The sequence below is a fragment of the Pituophis catenifer genome, unplaced genomic scaffold (assembly GCF_029215685.1).
Source record: "Pituophis catenifer annectens isolate HBS135680 unplaced genomic scaffold, rPitCat1.0.hap2 SCAF_1, whole genome shotgun sequence".
NCBI classification, from domain to species: Eukaryota; Metazoa; Chordata; class Lepidosauria; order Squamata; family Colubridae; genus Pituophis; species Pituophis catenifer.
Window position 1 is genome coordinate 284,966,032 of NW_027256881.1, and position 12,243 is coordinate 284,978,274.

A 12,243-nucleotide genomic window follows, 5' to 3' on the forward strand; every position below is an offset into this window, starting at 1 on the left:
TAAGTGAGAAGTTTTGTCCCATTTTATGACCTTTCTTGCCACAGTTGTCAAGTGAATCCCTTCAGCTGATAAGTTAATAAGCCACCTGATAAGTGGCTTCCCAATTGATTTTGCTTGTCAGGTGGGAAACATGACCTTGGGAGACAACAGCGGTCATAAATATGAACCAGTTGCCAGGCATCTGAATTTTTTTTTAATAAATTTTATTAGAGCATCAAAAAGAAAAATCAAAAACAAATGTATAATGATTTTTCTATCACGGTGTAACATCGCCAAAATTTCCATATATATATATATATATATATATACACACCAGTAATCAGAGAGTAAAAATAGAAAATATTTACAGATTCTTGTATACAAATTTATCTTTCCAATACTTATTACCATAAATATACAATCATCTATAATTATAATCCAACATTATCCTTTGTTGTCTCTTTCTTATCATTTCTGGGTCCAATCATACCACATATTCCAATGACCATAAGTCTGAGTCTCTTTTACCCTTGATCAGTTTTGTAAGTCTGTCGGACTCTGCACATTCCATGACTTTATAAATTAGTTTTACATCTGAATTTTGATCGCATGATCCCGGGGTTGGCCGCACTGTCGGTAAGTCAAGGACTACCTGGGCTTTGAAATGGGGTCCCTTCCAAGTGTGAACCCGAGACCAGGGATGAACTCCTGGCTGCAGTGGACCTTGTTCCCAGAAGGGAAACTGGAAGCCCAGCCACTGAAGGTCCATCTGGAGGGCAGCAGCCTTCCCCAGAGGGAGAACCACCAAGTTAAGTACCTCTGCTGCTCCTACCAGGAATGGCCGAAGGGCTGCTTGGGGAAACCTTTGAGGACAGGATAAAAGAGACAATCGCAGCTCTTCGGCATTTCTGCGTTGGTTTGCCCGGGAAACTTGTACCTGGCATAAAAGGGGGGAAGGGAGGGTCGCGGATTCAAAAGACAAGGAAGAGTCCCGCGCAGAAGAAAGGCAGGGTAGGGCCGGAGGCTGAGACTACAGAAGAGGCTAACTACGGTCAAGCCTCTCTGCTGAAGACGAGGATTTTCTCTCTCTCTGGGGCTGAAGTCAAGCTCCCTTCCCACAAACAACAGGAGTTACTGCTCCTCTGCGGGGTGGGCCGCGCGGGCAGCTGAGGAGAAAAATCTTTGACAGAAAAGGGGAGGGAAAGATGGGGGGGGGAAGGGGGTTGTTTGGAAGTTCCTAAGAAAATGGAGTCCTCCGAGGCGGATCTCTTGCTGCCTTCGACGACTAGCCGTGAGGAAAGAGGCTTGGGGGGGGGGAGGGAGGAAAGAAAAGGTTTGGCTCGGACGAGCCTTCAGGAAAACCAGCCGCCAACCCGCCTCACCTAAATCGTGAACTCGCGCCTGTCCCCGACCATACACCGGTTACTTAGGCCAACCAAGGCTTTGTTCCCGCAGATCCCTTTTTCGCTGTCAGGCTCGGTCGACTTTCCCAGCCATTTTTGCCACAGATGCAAACACGGAGGCCGCCACAGCCGTCGGATTCAAACCAACCGCCAGGCTTCACGCATGCGCCGTCGCCTCTAATGCTCCTGAAGGCTCTTTTCCATCATGGCGGTTTCTTCTCGCCGTACAATATCGTGCTGCACCCCCCTCAAGTGGCCACCAGTGTTTTACGCCGAAGTAATGTGCGGGGGGGGGGATGGGGAAGAAGGAGGAATAGCAAAAAAATCCGAGCAAATAATTTTTAGAATCCGGGCGGTTTGTCGTGTATCGGCACAAATTACTACATATCGATTTGTCGCTGCTCAGAAGCGAAAGTCTACCGGCGAACAAGAACGAATAGGAGACAGTCATTGGTAGGAATCGTTTCTTATAAGGTTGGAGAGAGGCTAGGCTTCCGCGACGAGGTGGCCGAGTGGTTAAGGCGATGGACTGCTAATCCATTGTGCTCTGCACGCGTGGGTTCGAATCCCATCCTCGTCGTTGTGTTTGTTTTACTTCACCGGCTTTTATAAAACCGCAACTGCATCTTTATATTATATATATGCTTTTAGAAAAATAACAGATCTTGTTATAACAGATTTGAATTAATTGCTGTTGCCATACAGTTAACTTAATAAAAATGAACACTACAAATAACCCTCACCAATACAAATAATTATAGATGAAAGGTGAATACTGGAAATCAGGCATTCATTCATTTATTTTTCTAGGAAAATATGGACTAATTATTCAATTTTTCCATGACAATAGTCATTTCAAAGACTGAGAGTGCACACATTTCATCTTTCAGACACGTAAATAAATTCCATATTTTTAGAACACAGCTGATTGATTTATCCAATTCAAAACAACCCAGTTTACAACAAAACTGAAAGTCAAGTCACAAACATCAACCTCTAAACAGAACCCACTGCAGCTTAGGATCAACATCTCCATAAAACCCCTCAAAACACTTTTTAGAATTATTTCAGCGCCATGAGAGTTTTATGAGTTTTGGATTCCTCTTTCGAGAGAGCTCTTGTTAGTAGATTTGGGGTTCATTTTTAGTTTTAAAATACAGCTCATTCTACATGCTTGACATCTTAACTCAGAGGTCTTCAAACTTGGCAGCTTTAAGACTTGTGGACTTCAACTCCCAGAATTCTCCAGACAGCTGGCTGGAGAATTCTGGGAGTTGAAGTCCACAAGTCTTAAAGCTGCCAAGTTTGAAGAGCTCTGTCTTAACTAGTTTATTTTTGTGAAAAAAACTTGCTCAAGATCCTGGATCAATGCCCATAGGGACAGCTGATCTTCATTGCCTTTTGAAAGCCAAGAGTCTGGACCAATTTTTTGGGAAGGTGGGTGGGTGGACTATTCCATTGGAGAAGGCACACTTTCTGATCCTATCAAATGCCACTGCTTGACTAAAGGAACCCAGGACACAGCACAACTGCTGAGAGTTCGGGGTGGCCACCGCCATTCTGAGCCTTTCAGAGATGAACAGAAATGCAATCTCTGCTACCTTACTTCTACATCTAAGCCTCAATCTTTACTTAAAGGATCGGATACTGTAAACCATTTCCCCCACAGTCCTATGAAATTGCAGCTCAACCACTTTCTCCAAAACTGAGATGTTAGCAATTGGATGATTACCCAGTATCATCTATCATCAAGGCCACCTTTTCATTCAAGGATGAATTAACCACTTCCTGGCTCCACTGCCATGACACTTCTCAGGCAGGCCTAATAGAACAGGATGGACATGGAATCAATGTACAAGTAGCTGAGTTTACAATGCCAAGGACTCTGCTTACTGCCTTGGAATCAACAAACCCCCCTAGATCAGTGATGGCAAACTTTTTAGACACCGAGTGCCCAAACTGCGGACACATGCACGCACAAATGTGTGCAGATGCGTGCATGCACACATGCATGCACGGACATGTGCGCATGCGCAGCAGAGACCCAAAGACCAGTTGGCCAGCGGGAGGTGGGACATCCCAACACCGGCAGTGCAGCAAAAGAATAGAATAGAATAGAATTCTTTATTGGCCAAGTGGAAGAGCTGGAAGAGTTGGGGGTGGGAGGCACTGTGTTGCGGTGGTTCTCCTCCTTTCTCTCCGACCGGTCGCAGTTTGTGTTGGCAGGGGGGCAGAGGTCGACCTCGAGGCCTCTCATCTGTGGAGTGCCGCAGGGATCGGTCCTCTCGCCCCTTCTGTTCAACATTTATGTGAAGCCGCTGGGCGAGATCATCCGTGGCTTTGGGGTGAGATACCACCAGTACGCTGATGACACCCAGCTGTACATCTCCACCCCAGGCCACCCCAACGATGCCCTTGAAGTGATGTCCCAGTGCCTGGAGGCTGTGCGGATCTGGATGGGGAGGAACAGGCTCAGGCTCAACCCTTCCAAGACTGAGTGGCTGTGGCTCCCGGCATCCCGATATAGTCAGTTGACTCCATCGCTGACTATTGGGGGCGAGTCTTTGGCCCCCACTGAAAGGGCTCGCAATCTGGGAGTCCTCCTGGATAGGCAGCTGTCTTTGGAGGAACATCTAACGGCTGTTACCAGGGGGACCTTTTATCAGGTTCGCCTGATTCGCCAGTTGCGGCCCTTTCTTGATCGGGATTCCTTGTGCACAGTCACTCATGCCCTCGTCACCTCTCGCCTTGACTACTGCAACGCTCTCTACATGGGGCTCCCCTTGAAGAGCACCCGGAGGCTCCAGCTGGTCCAGAATGCAGCAGCGCGGGTAGTGATGGGAGCAACATGGCGCTCCCATGTAACACCGCTCCTGCGCGAGCTGCACTGGCTCCCGGTGGTCTTCCGGGTGCGTTTCAAGGTGTTGGTTATCACCTTTAAAGTGCTCCATGGCATAGGGCCTAGCTATCTCCGAGACCGCCTGCTGCTACCGATGACCTCCCATCGACCCGTGCGCTCCCACAGAGAGGGCCTCCTCAGGGTGCCATCAGCCAAACAATGTAGGCTGGTGGCCCCCAGGGGGAGGGCCTTCTCTGTGGGGGCTCCCACCCTCTGGAATCAGTTGCCCCCGGAGATAAGAAGAATCCATGACCTCAATGCCTTCCGTCATTCCCTGAAAACCTATCTTTTTCAGCAAGCCGGGTCGGCTTAGAACAAATTTTTAAATTCTTTTAATTAGTTTGTGATTCTTAACTTCGGGCCAAAATTTATATATATTTTAAATGTTTTAATATTTGTATTCTATGTTTTTTATCTTGGCTGTACACCGCCCTGAGTCCTCAGGGAGAAGGGCGGTATATAAATTGGAAATTAAATTAAATTAAAGTGTGATTGGACAAACAAGGAATTTGTCTTTGGTGCATATGCACCAGTGACAGTCATACAGTACAATAAGCAATCAAATCATACTAGGAAACAATATCAATATAAATTGCAAGGATACAAGCAACAAAGTTACAATCATGCAGTCACAAGTGGGAGGAGATGGGCGACAGGAATGATGAGGAGACCAATAGTAATAGTAATGCAGCTTAATGTAAATAGTTTGACAGCGTTGAGGGAATTATTTGTTTAGTAGGGTGATGGTATTTGGGAAAAAACTGTTCTTGTATCTAGTTGTCTTGGTGTGCAGTGCTCTATAGCCAGGATGGCGAACCTATGGCACGGGTGCCACAGGTGGCACGCGGAGCCATATCCGTGGGCACGTGAGCATTGCCCTAAGTCAGCTCCAGCGCGCATGAATGTGCTGGCCAGCTGATTTTCAGGCCTTCTGGGCCCACCAAAAGTTGGGAAACGGGCCGACTCCGGAGGGCCTCCGGGGGGGATGGGGAAGGCAGTTTTCGCCCTCCCCAGGCTCCAAGAAAGCCTTTGGAGCCTGGGGAGGGCGAAAAAACAGGTCTACTGGGCCCACCGGACCATCGCATGCCAAAAGCGGGTTTGCACGGGGGGGGTATGTGTCGTGTGCATGAACAGGGGGCAGGGCACATTGAATTATGGGTGTGGGCACGCACGCGCGCAATCCCCGTGCTCCCCCCGCTTTTGGCATGCGACAGCAAAAAGGTTAGCCATCACTGCTCTATAGCATCGTTTTGAGGGTAGGAGTTGAAACAATTTATGTCCAGGATGCGAGGGGTCTGTAAATATTTTCACAGCCCTCTTTTTGTGCAGTATACAGGTCCTCAATGGAAGGCAGGTTGGTAGTAATTTTTTCTGCAGTTCTAATTATCCTCTGAAGTCTGTGTCTGTCTTGTTGGGTTGCAGAACCAAACCAGACAGTTATAGAGGTGCAGATGACACACTCAATAGTTCCTCTATAGAACTGTATCAGCAGCTCCTTGGGCATTTTGAGCTTCCGGAGTTGGCGCAGAAAGAACATTCTTTGTTGTGTTTTTCTGATGTTATGTTAGGTGTCCATTTTAGGTCTTGAGATACAATGGAACCTAGAAATTTGAAGGTCTCTACTGTTGATACTGTGTTGTCTAGTATTGTAAGCGGTGGTAGTATGGGAGGGTTTTTCCTAAAGTCTGCCACCATTTCTACGGTTTTGAGAGTTTTCAGTTCCAGATTGTTCCAGTTGCACAAGGCTAGTTGTTCAACCTCCCGTTTGTATGCAGATTCATCATTGTCTCAAATGAGACCAATCAATGTTGTATCATCTACAAACTTCAGTAGTTTAATAGATGAATCGTTTGAGATACAGTCATTGGTATATAAAGAGAAGTGGAGAAAGCACTTGTGCTAATTGTACAGGTATCTGATGTGATTTTGCTTAGCTTCACCTGCTGCTTCCTGTCTGTTAGGAAGCGAGATCTTTTTCTTTTGTGAGCTTGTGTTTCATCATTTGTAGGGAAACAGAAGCTCACGAAAGAAACGCCATGGAGATCTGACCTGGGGCAATGGCGGGTGTGCCAACAGAGAGATGTGTGTGTGCCACCTCTGGCACCCGTGCCATAGATTCACCATCACGGCCCTAGATAATACATCCAGATAATGCCTGTCAAGTTCCTAGGATCTAGTCAGAATCCAACTCACAGCAGATCTGAGCAACTTTGTCAGAGGTTGCCTTGAATACTACTGCAGATGGCCTTCTAAATTTTCTCTCCCTAGGAAGAACAGAGCCAATTATCTGTGATAAGAGCAGAAAAATAACTTCTTCCCACTATTGTCGCCACAGTGAATGACCATGAAACAGGCAATCTTGGAGCCTGACCATTCCATCAACCTGTAAATTTTGTAAAATACATGTGGAATTAACATAAAACATCCTTGTTTATGTTAATATATAAAATATAAAATGCATCTTATACTCATTTCCCAAATTTTTTTCCTCCTAGACTAAGTATTTTCAATAATCTATTAGATTTCCCCAACCTTTCCAGCTTTGTGGACTATGTGTGTGTGTGGGGTGTTCTGTGCAAGTGGCTGGTCTGTCGCTTGCACAAATGGAGCGCACGCACTCTCATGCTTAAGTGGTGATGCATGTGCGAACATGCTCACCCATTGCTTCTGCAACCCAGTTCTGAATGTCTCACAGCTAGTAGTGGGCCAAGGTCCAGGAGTTGGGCACCCCTAATCTATTAGTATCACTGATTAATCTGCATTATATACTTAGAAATACTCAAATCTTCTAACGAATTTTTTCTGAGAATAAGTGATATTCATTTTGTAAGATATTACCAATATGTGTAATGAACAAATGTGTAATACTCACACCCTTACCTCTGTAATGACACCCCGGCACCAGAGACTTACTTTTGAACTTCTTGAGTGGTCCTAATTTTTCTATCTTGTGAAGTTCATGACAAAGTCAGAAATTAGTATCTTATACATGCGTAGTTTAACTGTTTTTCCCTTTGCTTACCTTCGTGCTTGCAGAGCTGAATGTTGTTTCTAACCATTCAGAGATTTCCAGCCTGCTTTCAATTTTACTGAGCTAAATCAATTACATTTCTGAACTCCATTTTTGCCATCTTATTATTTATGAAAGTGATCACAGCCACTAGTATGAATAGAAATCTTAATGGAATTCCTGTTTTTCTGTTGGAATGGTCACACTGAGTAGAACACTTGTGAAAAATATTATGAGGGTCTGTAGTTACACTTCTTGCCTGCAGAGCAGAGTGAATTTTTCAAACTTTTGGCATACTCTAATAAATTCTATTACTCAAAATGTATTAAACAAAATTGGCAATTAACCGGCTGGCATTTCCCACGTACGAAGAACTCATGCTTCAGATATTTTAAATCACGCCAACTTTGTACAAGTAATTAGCAACAGATGTTTTTAATGTGTATATTTATTGGAAAGAGCTCAGTTTCATCAGATTTTTAGAACCAATGATTGCTCCCAGGAAACCGGAACAGCTTTATTATTACACAGCTTTTTAAAAGCAATGAAATAGGCAGTTCAAGCTCCCCATAAGACACGTTAACTATGATTGCAGCTGTTTAATGAGCCCTTTTATTAAGTTAATTTATTGAAGAGGCTATGCAGCTCTATTAAGGAACAGAGTAGCTGAGTAGCAGTCACAATAAAATAGACCAGAATATGGAGATATATGGCATTAAAATAGAGGCCCAATGGGTTATGGGGACCCCAAGGGTGGGAAGCGGAGAATGGAGTATCTCAGGGGTGGGGGGGAGGCCTTGGAAGGCCCAAGGCAGGGGGCTTGTGCCTGCACTAATCCCTCCAGGGTCATCCCTGAGGCACCCCATGCGCACGTAATGACCCACACATTCGTTTCCCAAATGCATTGAGATGAGCAAGGATGGGGCTCATTTATCCCGATTCCAACAGTGCTGTAATGGGCAGGTTCCATTACTGTTGTAACTCAAGGATTACTTGTATATTCTTACTTGGTAAGAAATATTGCTTCTCCAAATAATTATTTCACTTTCTTGCAATAAAAAGAAAATGCATTCTTTGGAACAGCTTCTTCACATATACCGACTCTTCTTCCATTCCATTTGCAGAAAGTTTCTCATCCACTCTTCACTTTATAAAATAAGATTCAAGTCTCTTCCCAATCATCCTGAGCCCAAGCAGGCATTTTGGAACAATATTCAAATTCCATTCCTTTATAGCGTAAAGCATGGAGATACATCACTAACTCTCTGGGTGATGGATCAGGCCTCACCGTTTTGCATTCTTCACATAGTGGGTCCATCTCATTGTGGAACTCAGTTAAACATATTTCCCCACTTTCAGTTTTATGCACATTTGCTTGAGAGGCAGAATTCAGAGAAAGCGTTTTTTCTTTGTCTTCTGATTCTTCAATGTTGTCAGAATGATCAATTGCAGTAGTGACCTGCAGAGGCTTAATTCCATTATCTGGAGTTTCCTGCTTTTTATCTGCTAAAACTGCTTTCAGGTCCTCCTCAACAATGTCCAAGATTCCCAGACTCTCTTTTGAGACATATTCTTCCACAAATGATTGAAGCAATTCATCATCAGTTTTATTAACACTGCCCCCCTTGCCCTTTTCAGGACCCCAAATTTCATTATTGTAGATAGGATCATTGACGATAGGATGCCCCAAAAATTGTAGATGGACACGGATCTGATGGGTACGGCCAGTGTATGGGAAACACTTTACTACACTAGTTTTGCCATTGTAACTGAGCCGCTGGAAGACGGTTTTACATGTCTTGCCTTTGGGATCCACTCGACACAAACCCATTTTGTAAGACATAGACAAGATAGGCTCTTCACAGATCACTTCATTTTCTGGAAACTCTCCAACCACACGGCATACATACTCTTTCTCCAGCTATTAGAAATGGGGAAAGAAAAAGGAAAAAAAAATAACAATTAGGGTTTAGAATGTAGAAGGAATGTGTATTTCAGAATGTTATTTATGCATGTAATTTATATGGCCATCCATCTCACAACAGCGAATCTGGATGGTGTACAAAAATTAAAGCCCAACAATTAAAAATAACCCATGATTGCTTGGAAAACAACACCTTCCAATCATAAAAATCATATCAATAGGGCTAGTCTAATCTCCCGGCCCAAATGCTAAAGGCTAAAAGAGACAGAGCCATCTGGATCTACAAGGGAGAAATTGTTTGACATCTAGTTAATCTACTAACCATGTTCTATACTGAGGCTAAAAAGTATTATCAGCATTAAGGTGGACAGGAAGCAAGCTTGAAGCACCTTCAGTTGGCTTTAAAGCACCTCAAAAGCCAGAGATTGATATTCATTTGTTTACTAACTAAAGGAACATTATTTTAATTGCCAGAATTTATTATTTACAGCTCATCTACCAAGGAATGTAATGTATATGGCTTCTTAGCCATTTCGAGATTCTTTTTTTTCTTTTCTTTCTTTTTCTTTACTTCCTCCCTCCCTAACTCTCTCTCTTCCTTCCTTCTCTCTCTCTCTCTCTCTTCCCCTTCCCTTCCCGCGTTGACTGCTGGCAATTTCCTGGACTGGTCCTGGCTATTTTCTTGGCAAGATTGCAAAACTGAGTTGCCATTGCCTGCTATCTAGAGCTGGGAATGAGTGACTGGTCCAAAGTCAACCAGTTCTAAAGCAGGACTAAAACTCATGGTCTTCAGTTTCCGGCCTGGTGCCTCAACCACTATACCAAACAGGATCTCTTCAAGGAATTTACCAAACACATACAGAGATTAAAGTTCTGGCCCTGGAAGTCCTATAAAATTTTTTGTTTGGGATATGAAGTTCACTGAACATGTAGTCAGTCTCTCTCACATTAAGCTACTTACACCTTTAAGGATGGTTAAATCTGTATCTGTACTGATGCTGTTGGAAAAGCATATTACAAATATCGAGATATCATTAACAAAAGCAATTTTACCTGCCGCTGTCGAACTTGTTCATCAATCCTCTTGGATACTTCTGCAGACTTGGCAAAGATGAGGACACCTGATGTCAGGCGATCAAGCCGATGAACAGTATGCAGCTCTTTCAGGTTATGCTCTTTGCCCAAAATGAAAATGATCGTGTTGTGCCGAAATCCACCGCAAGGATGAACAGGCACAGATGAGGGCTTGTCTACAACCACAACTTCATCATTATCCTCTATAAACTCAATCGTTTGTGCTGTAACTGGAGGTTCATGGCGATGTATGGTATTCTCCAGAAAGTCATTATTCTGCAAACAAAGCAATTATTATAATTAGTTTAACCAGATGATTTTCTGGAACAATTAGTTTCAACAGTTATGGTCGTAGCTTTCCATATAATTTTTCAAAGGAATCACCTGAATTGCCATATACGAATTTATCTGCATTCAGAATGAACTCTAACAACCGAGTGGCACTGATTTTTATTCTGCTAAACATAAACTATCATCAAATTGTAGGCCACAGTCCTCTGTATGAAACCAGCCATGAAATTGCATCTCTGAGATGCAAAAACTGATCCTTATGGTGGAACATTACAAATGGCAGCTGTCCTCCCAAAACGAGTCACGACACATTTGTAATAGTTAAGGGCCTCACTGTGGTGCAAACCACACCACTCGAGCTCTGATGAGGTTATTTTTGCACACGTATATGTACCTGTGTTTTCTTTCAAATATACCGCAAAACGTATAGGGTTAGGTGGCGTTTGTTTAAAAAAAAAAAATAGATTTACGATACTTGCAAACAGGGTGGATAAAAATCAATGATTTTTTTTTAAAAAATCAAAAAATCAGATTTTTTTTATTTTTATCGAATTTATTTTAATAAAAAACTTGGGGTAAAAATCTATCGTAAGATAGTTTTCTATTTAAGATACATAAATAATTTAGTTTATTCAGCATGAAATGGAGCTTAGTTATGTAGCATGAGGCTGTATATTCTGCAACACTGGGACTATCGGTGAGTCAACAGTGGGTCAAAGGAGTAGCAGAGATGACAGTTGCTCTTTAAAAATTATGATTTAAATCGAGTTGATTTAAATCAAGCCTTTTTACTAGTGATTTAAATCGTGATTTAAATCGTGATTTAAATCAACTCGATTTAAATCAAATCCACCCTGCTTGCAAAAGCAATATTCGTATTGAAAAGAGGGAGGGGAAAAGAAGGAGAGAAGACTTAAGATCAGAAAGCTGGCTACGGCTATACCTTCGCTGCCTGACTTGGCTTTTTCTTTCTCTCTGCGTGACCGCATTCTCCCACGGGACGCTGGCCGCGTGGGTCGGGTCCAAGGCAGGAGCTCTCGGCCTTTGGCCTGACCGGGCCGGCCTCCTCACCTTGAGTACGACGCCGAGGTCTTTCAAGGGGTGTTTGTTGAGAAGCAGGCGTCCGGCTTTGGCAGCGGCCAGGTAGTACTCGATGGGCCGACCGCGGAACTCCGAGTGGAAGACGTCCAGGAGCTTCTTCCCCACCCAGCGCCCCTTGCAGTAAGTACGGTAGTCGAAGTAGTACGGGCGCACCTTGCGAAGTCCGCCCTCGAAGTAGTAGCTGGTTTCGGCGAAATGGGCCTCTCCGAAGCTGACGCCCGTATTCCGCTTCTTTGGCGGCGGCACGTATCGCTTCTCTCCTTCTTCCAGCGGGCCCGGCCGCTTCTTCTGCCCCTTGGGCAGCCGCCTCTTCTTCGCCACCGGAGGAGGAGCGCTTTCCCGCTCTTTAGGCTCGGGGATCGGCTTCTCTTCCATGCTCCTCCCGGGCACAAGGGCGGCTAGAGTAGCCAAGAAGGCGCGCTCTGCGTTCCGACGGGCTAGTAAGGAAAAGCGGAGCGACGAACTCCGAAACGGGCCGGGTCGCATGCTGAGTAGAGGCGGAGAAGCCAACCACGTGGCGTTGTGGAGCCCCGCCCCTACGCGGCCCCGGTCGTCTTTACCC

At 44.4% G+C, this 12,243-nt stretch overlaps 1 protein-coding gene and 1 non-coding gene across 2 annotated transcripts; one reads left to right on the forward strand and one right to left on the reverse strand.

Moving 5' to 3' along the window:
• The first annotated feature begins 1,880 nt into the window (after positions 1–1,880).
• Positions 1,881–1,962, forward strand: TRNAS-GCU (transfer RNA serine (anticodon GCU)). The gene has a single exon. It is a non-coding gene; the product is annotated as a tRNA-Ser (tRNA).
• Positions 1,963–7,875: 5,913 nt separating this feature from the next.
• RPUSD2 (RNA pseudouridine synthase domain containing 2) lies at positions 7,876–12,167 on the reverse strand. The gene is made up of 3 exons (XM_070931327.1): positions 11,652–12,167; positions 10,269–10,565; positions 7,876–9,212 (listed from the first exon to the last, which is right to left on the reverse strand). The coding sequence occupies exons 1-3, from the start codon at positions 12,165–12,167 to the stop codon at positions 8,454–8,456; spliced, it is 1,572 nt and encodes a 523-aa protein (XP_070787428.1). The 3' UTR covers positions 7,876–8,453.
• Between the last annotated feature and the right edge of the window lie 76 nt (positions 12,168–12,243).

Excerpts from the sequence above, each read along its gene's own strand:
- RPUSD2 (XM_070931327.1), bottom strand. The coding sequence starts at position 12,167 with ATGCGACCCGGCCCGTTTCGGAGTTCGTCGCTCCGCTTTTCCTTACTA. Across the intron at positions 10,566-11,651 it reads ACCTCGGCGTCGTACTCAAG|AATAATGACTTTCTGGAGAA; the intron begins GTGAGGAGGCCG and ends CTTTGTTTGCAG. Across the intron at positions 9,213-10,268 it reads AACAAGTTCGACAGCGGCAG|CTGGAGAAAGAGTATGTATG; the intron begins GTAAAATTGCTT and ends CATTTCTAATAG.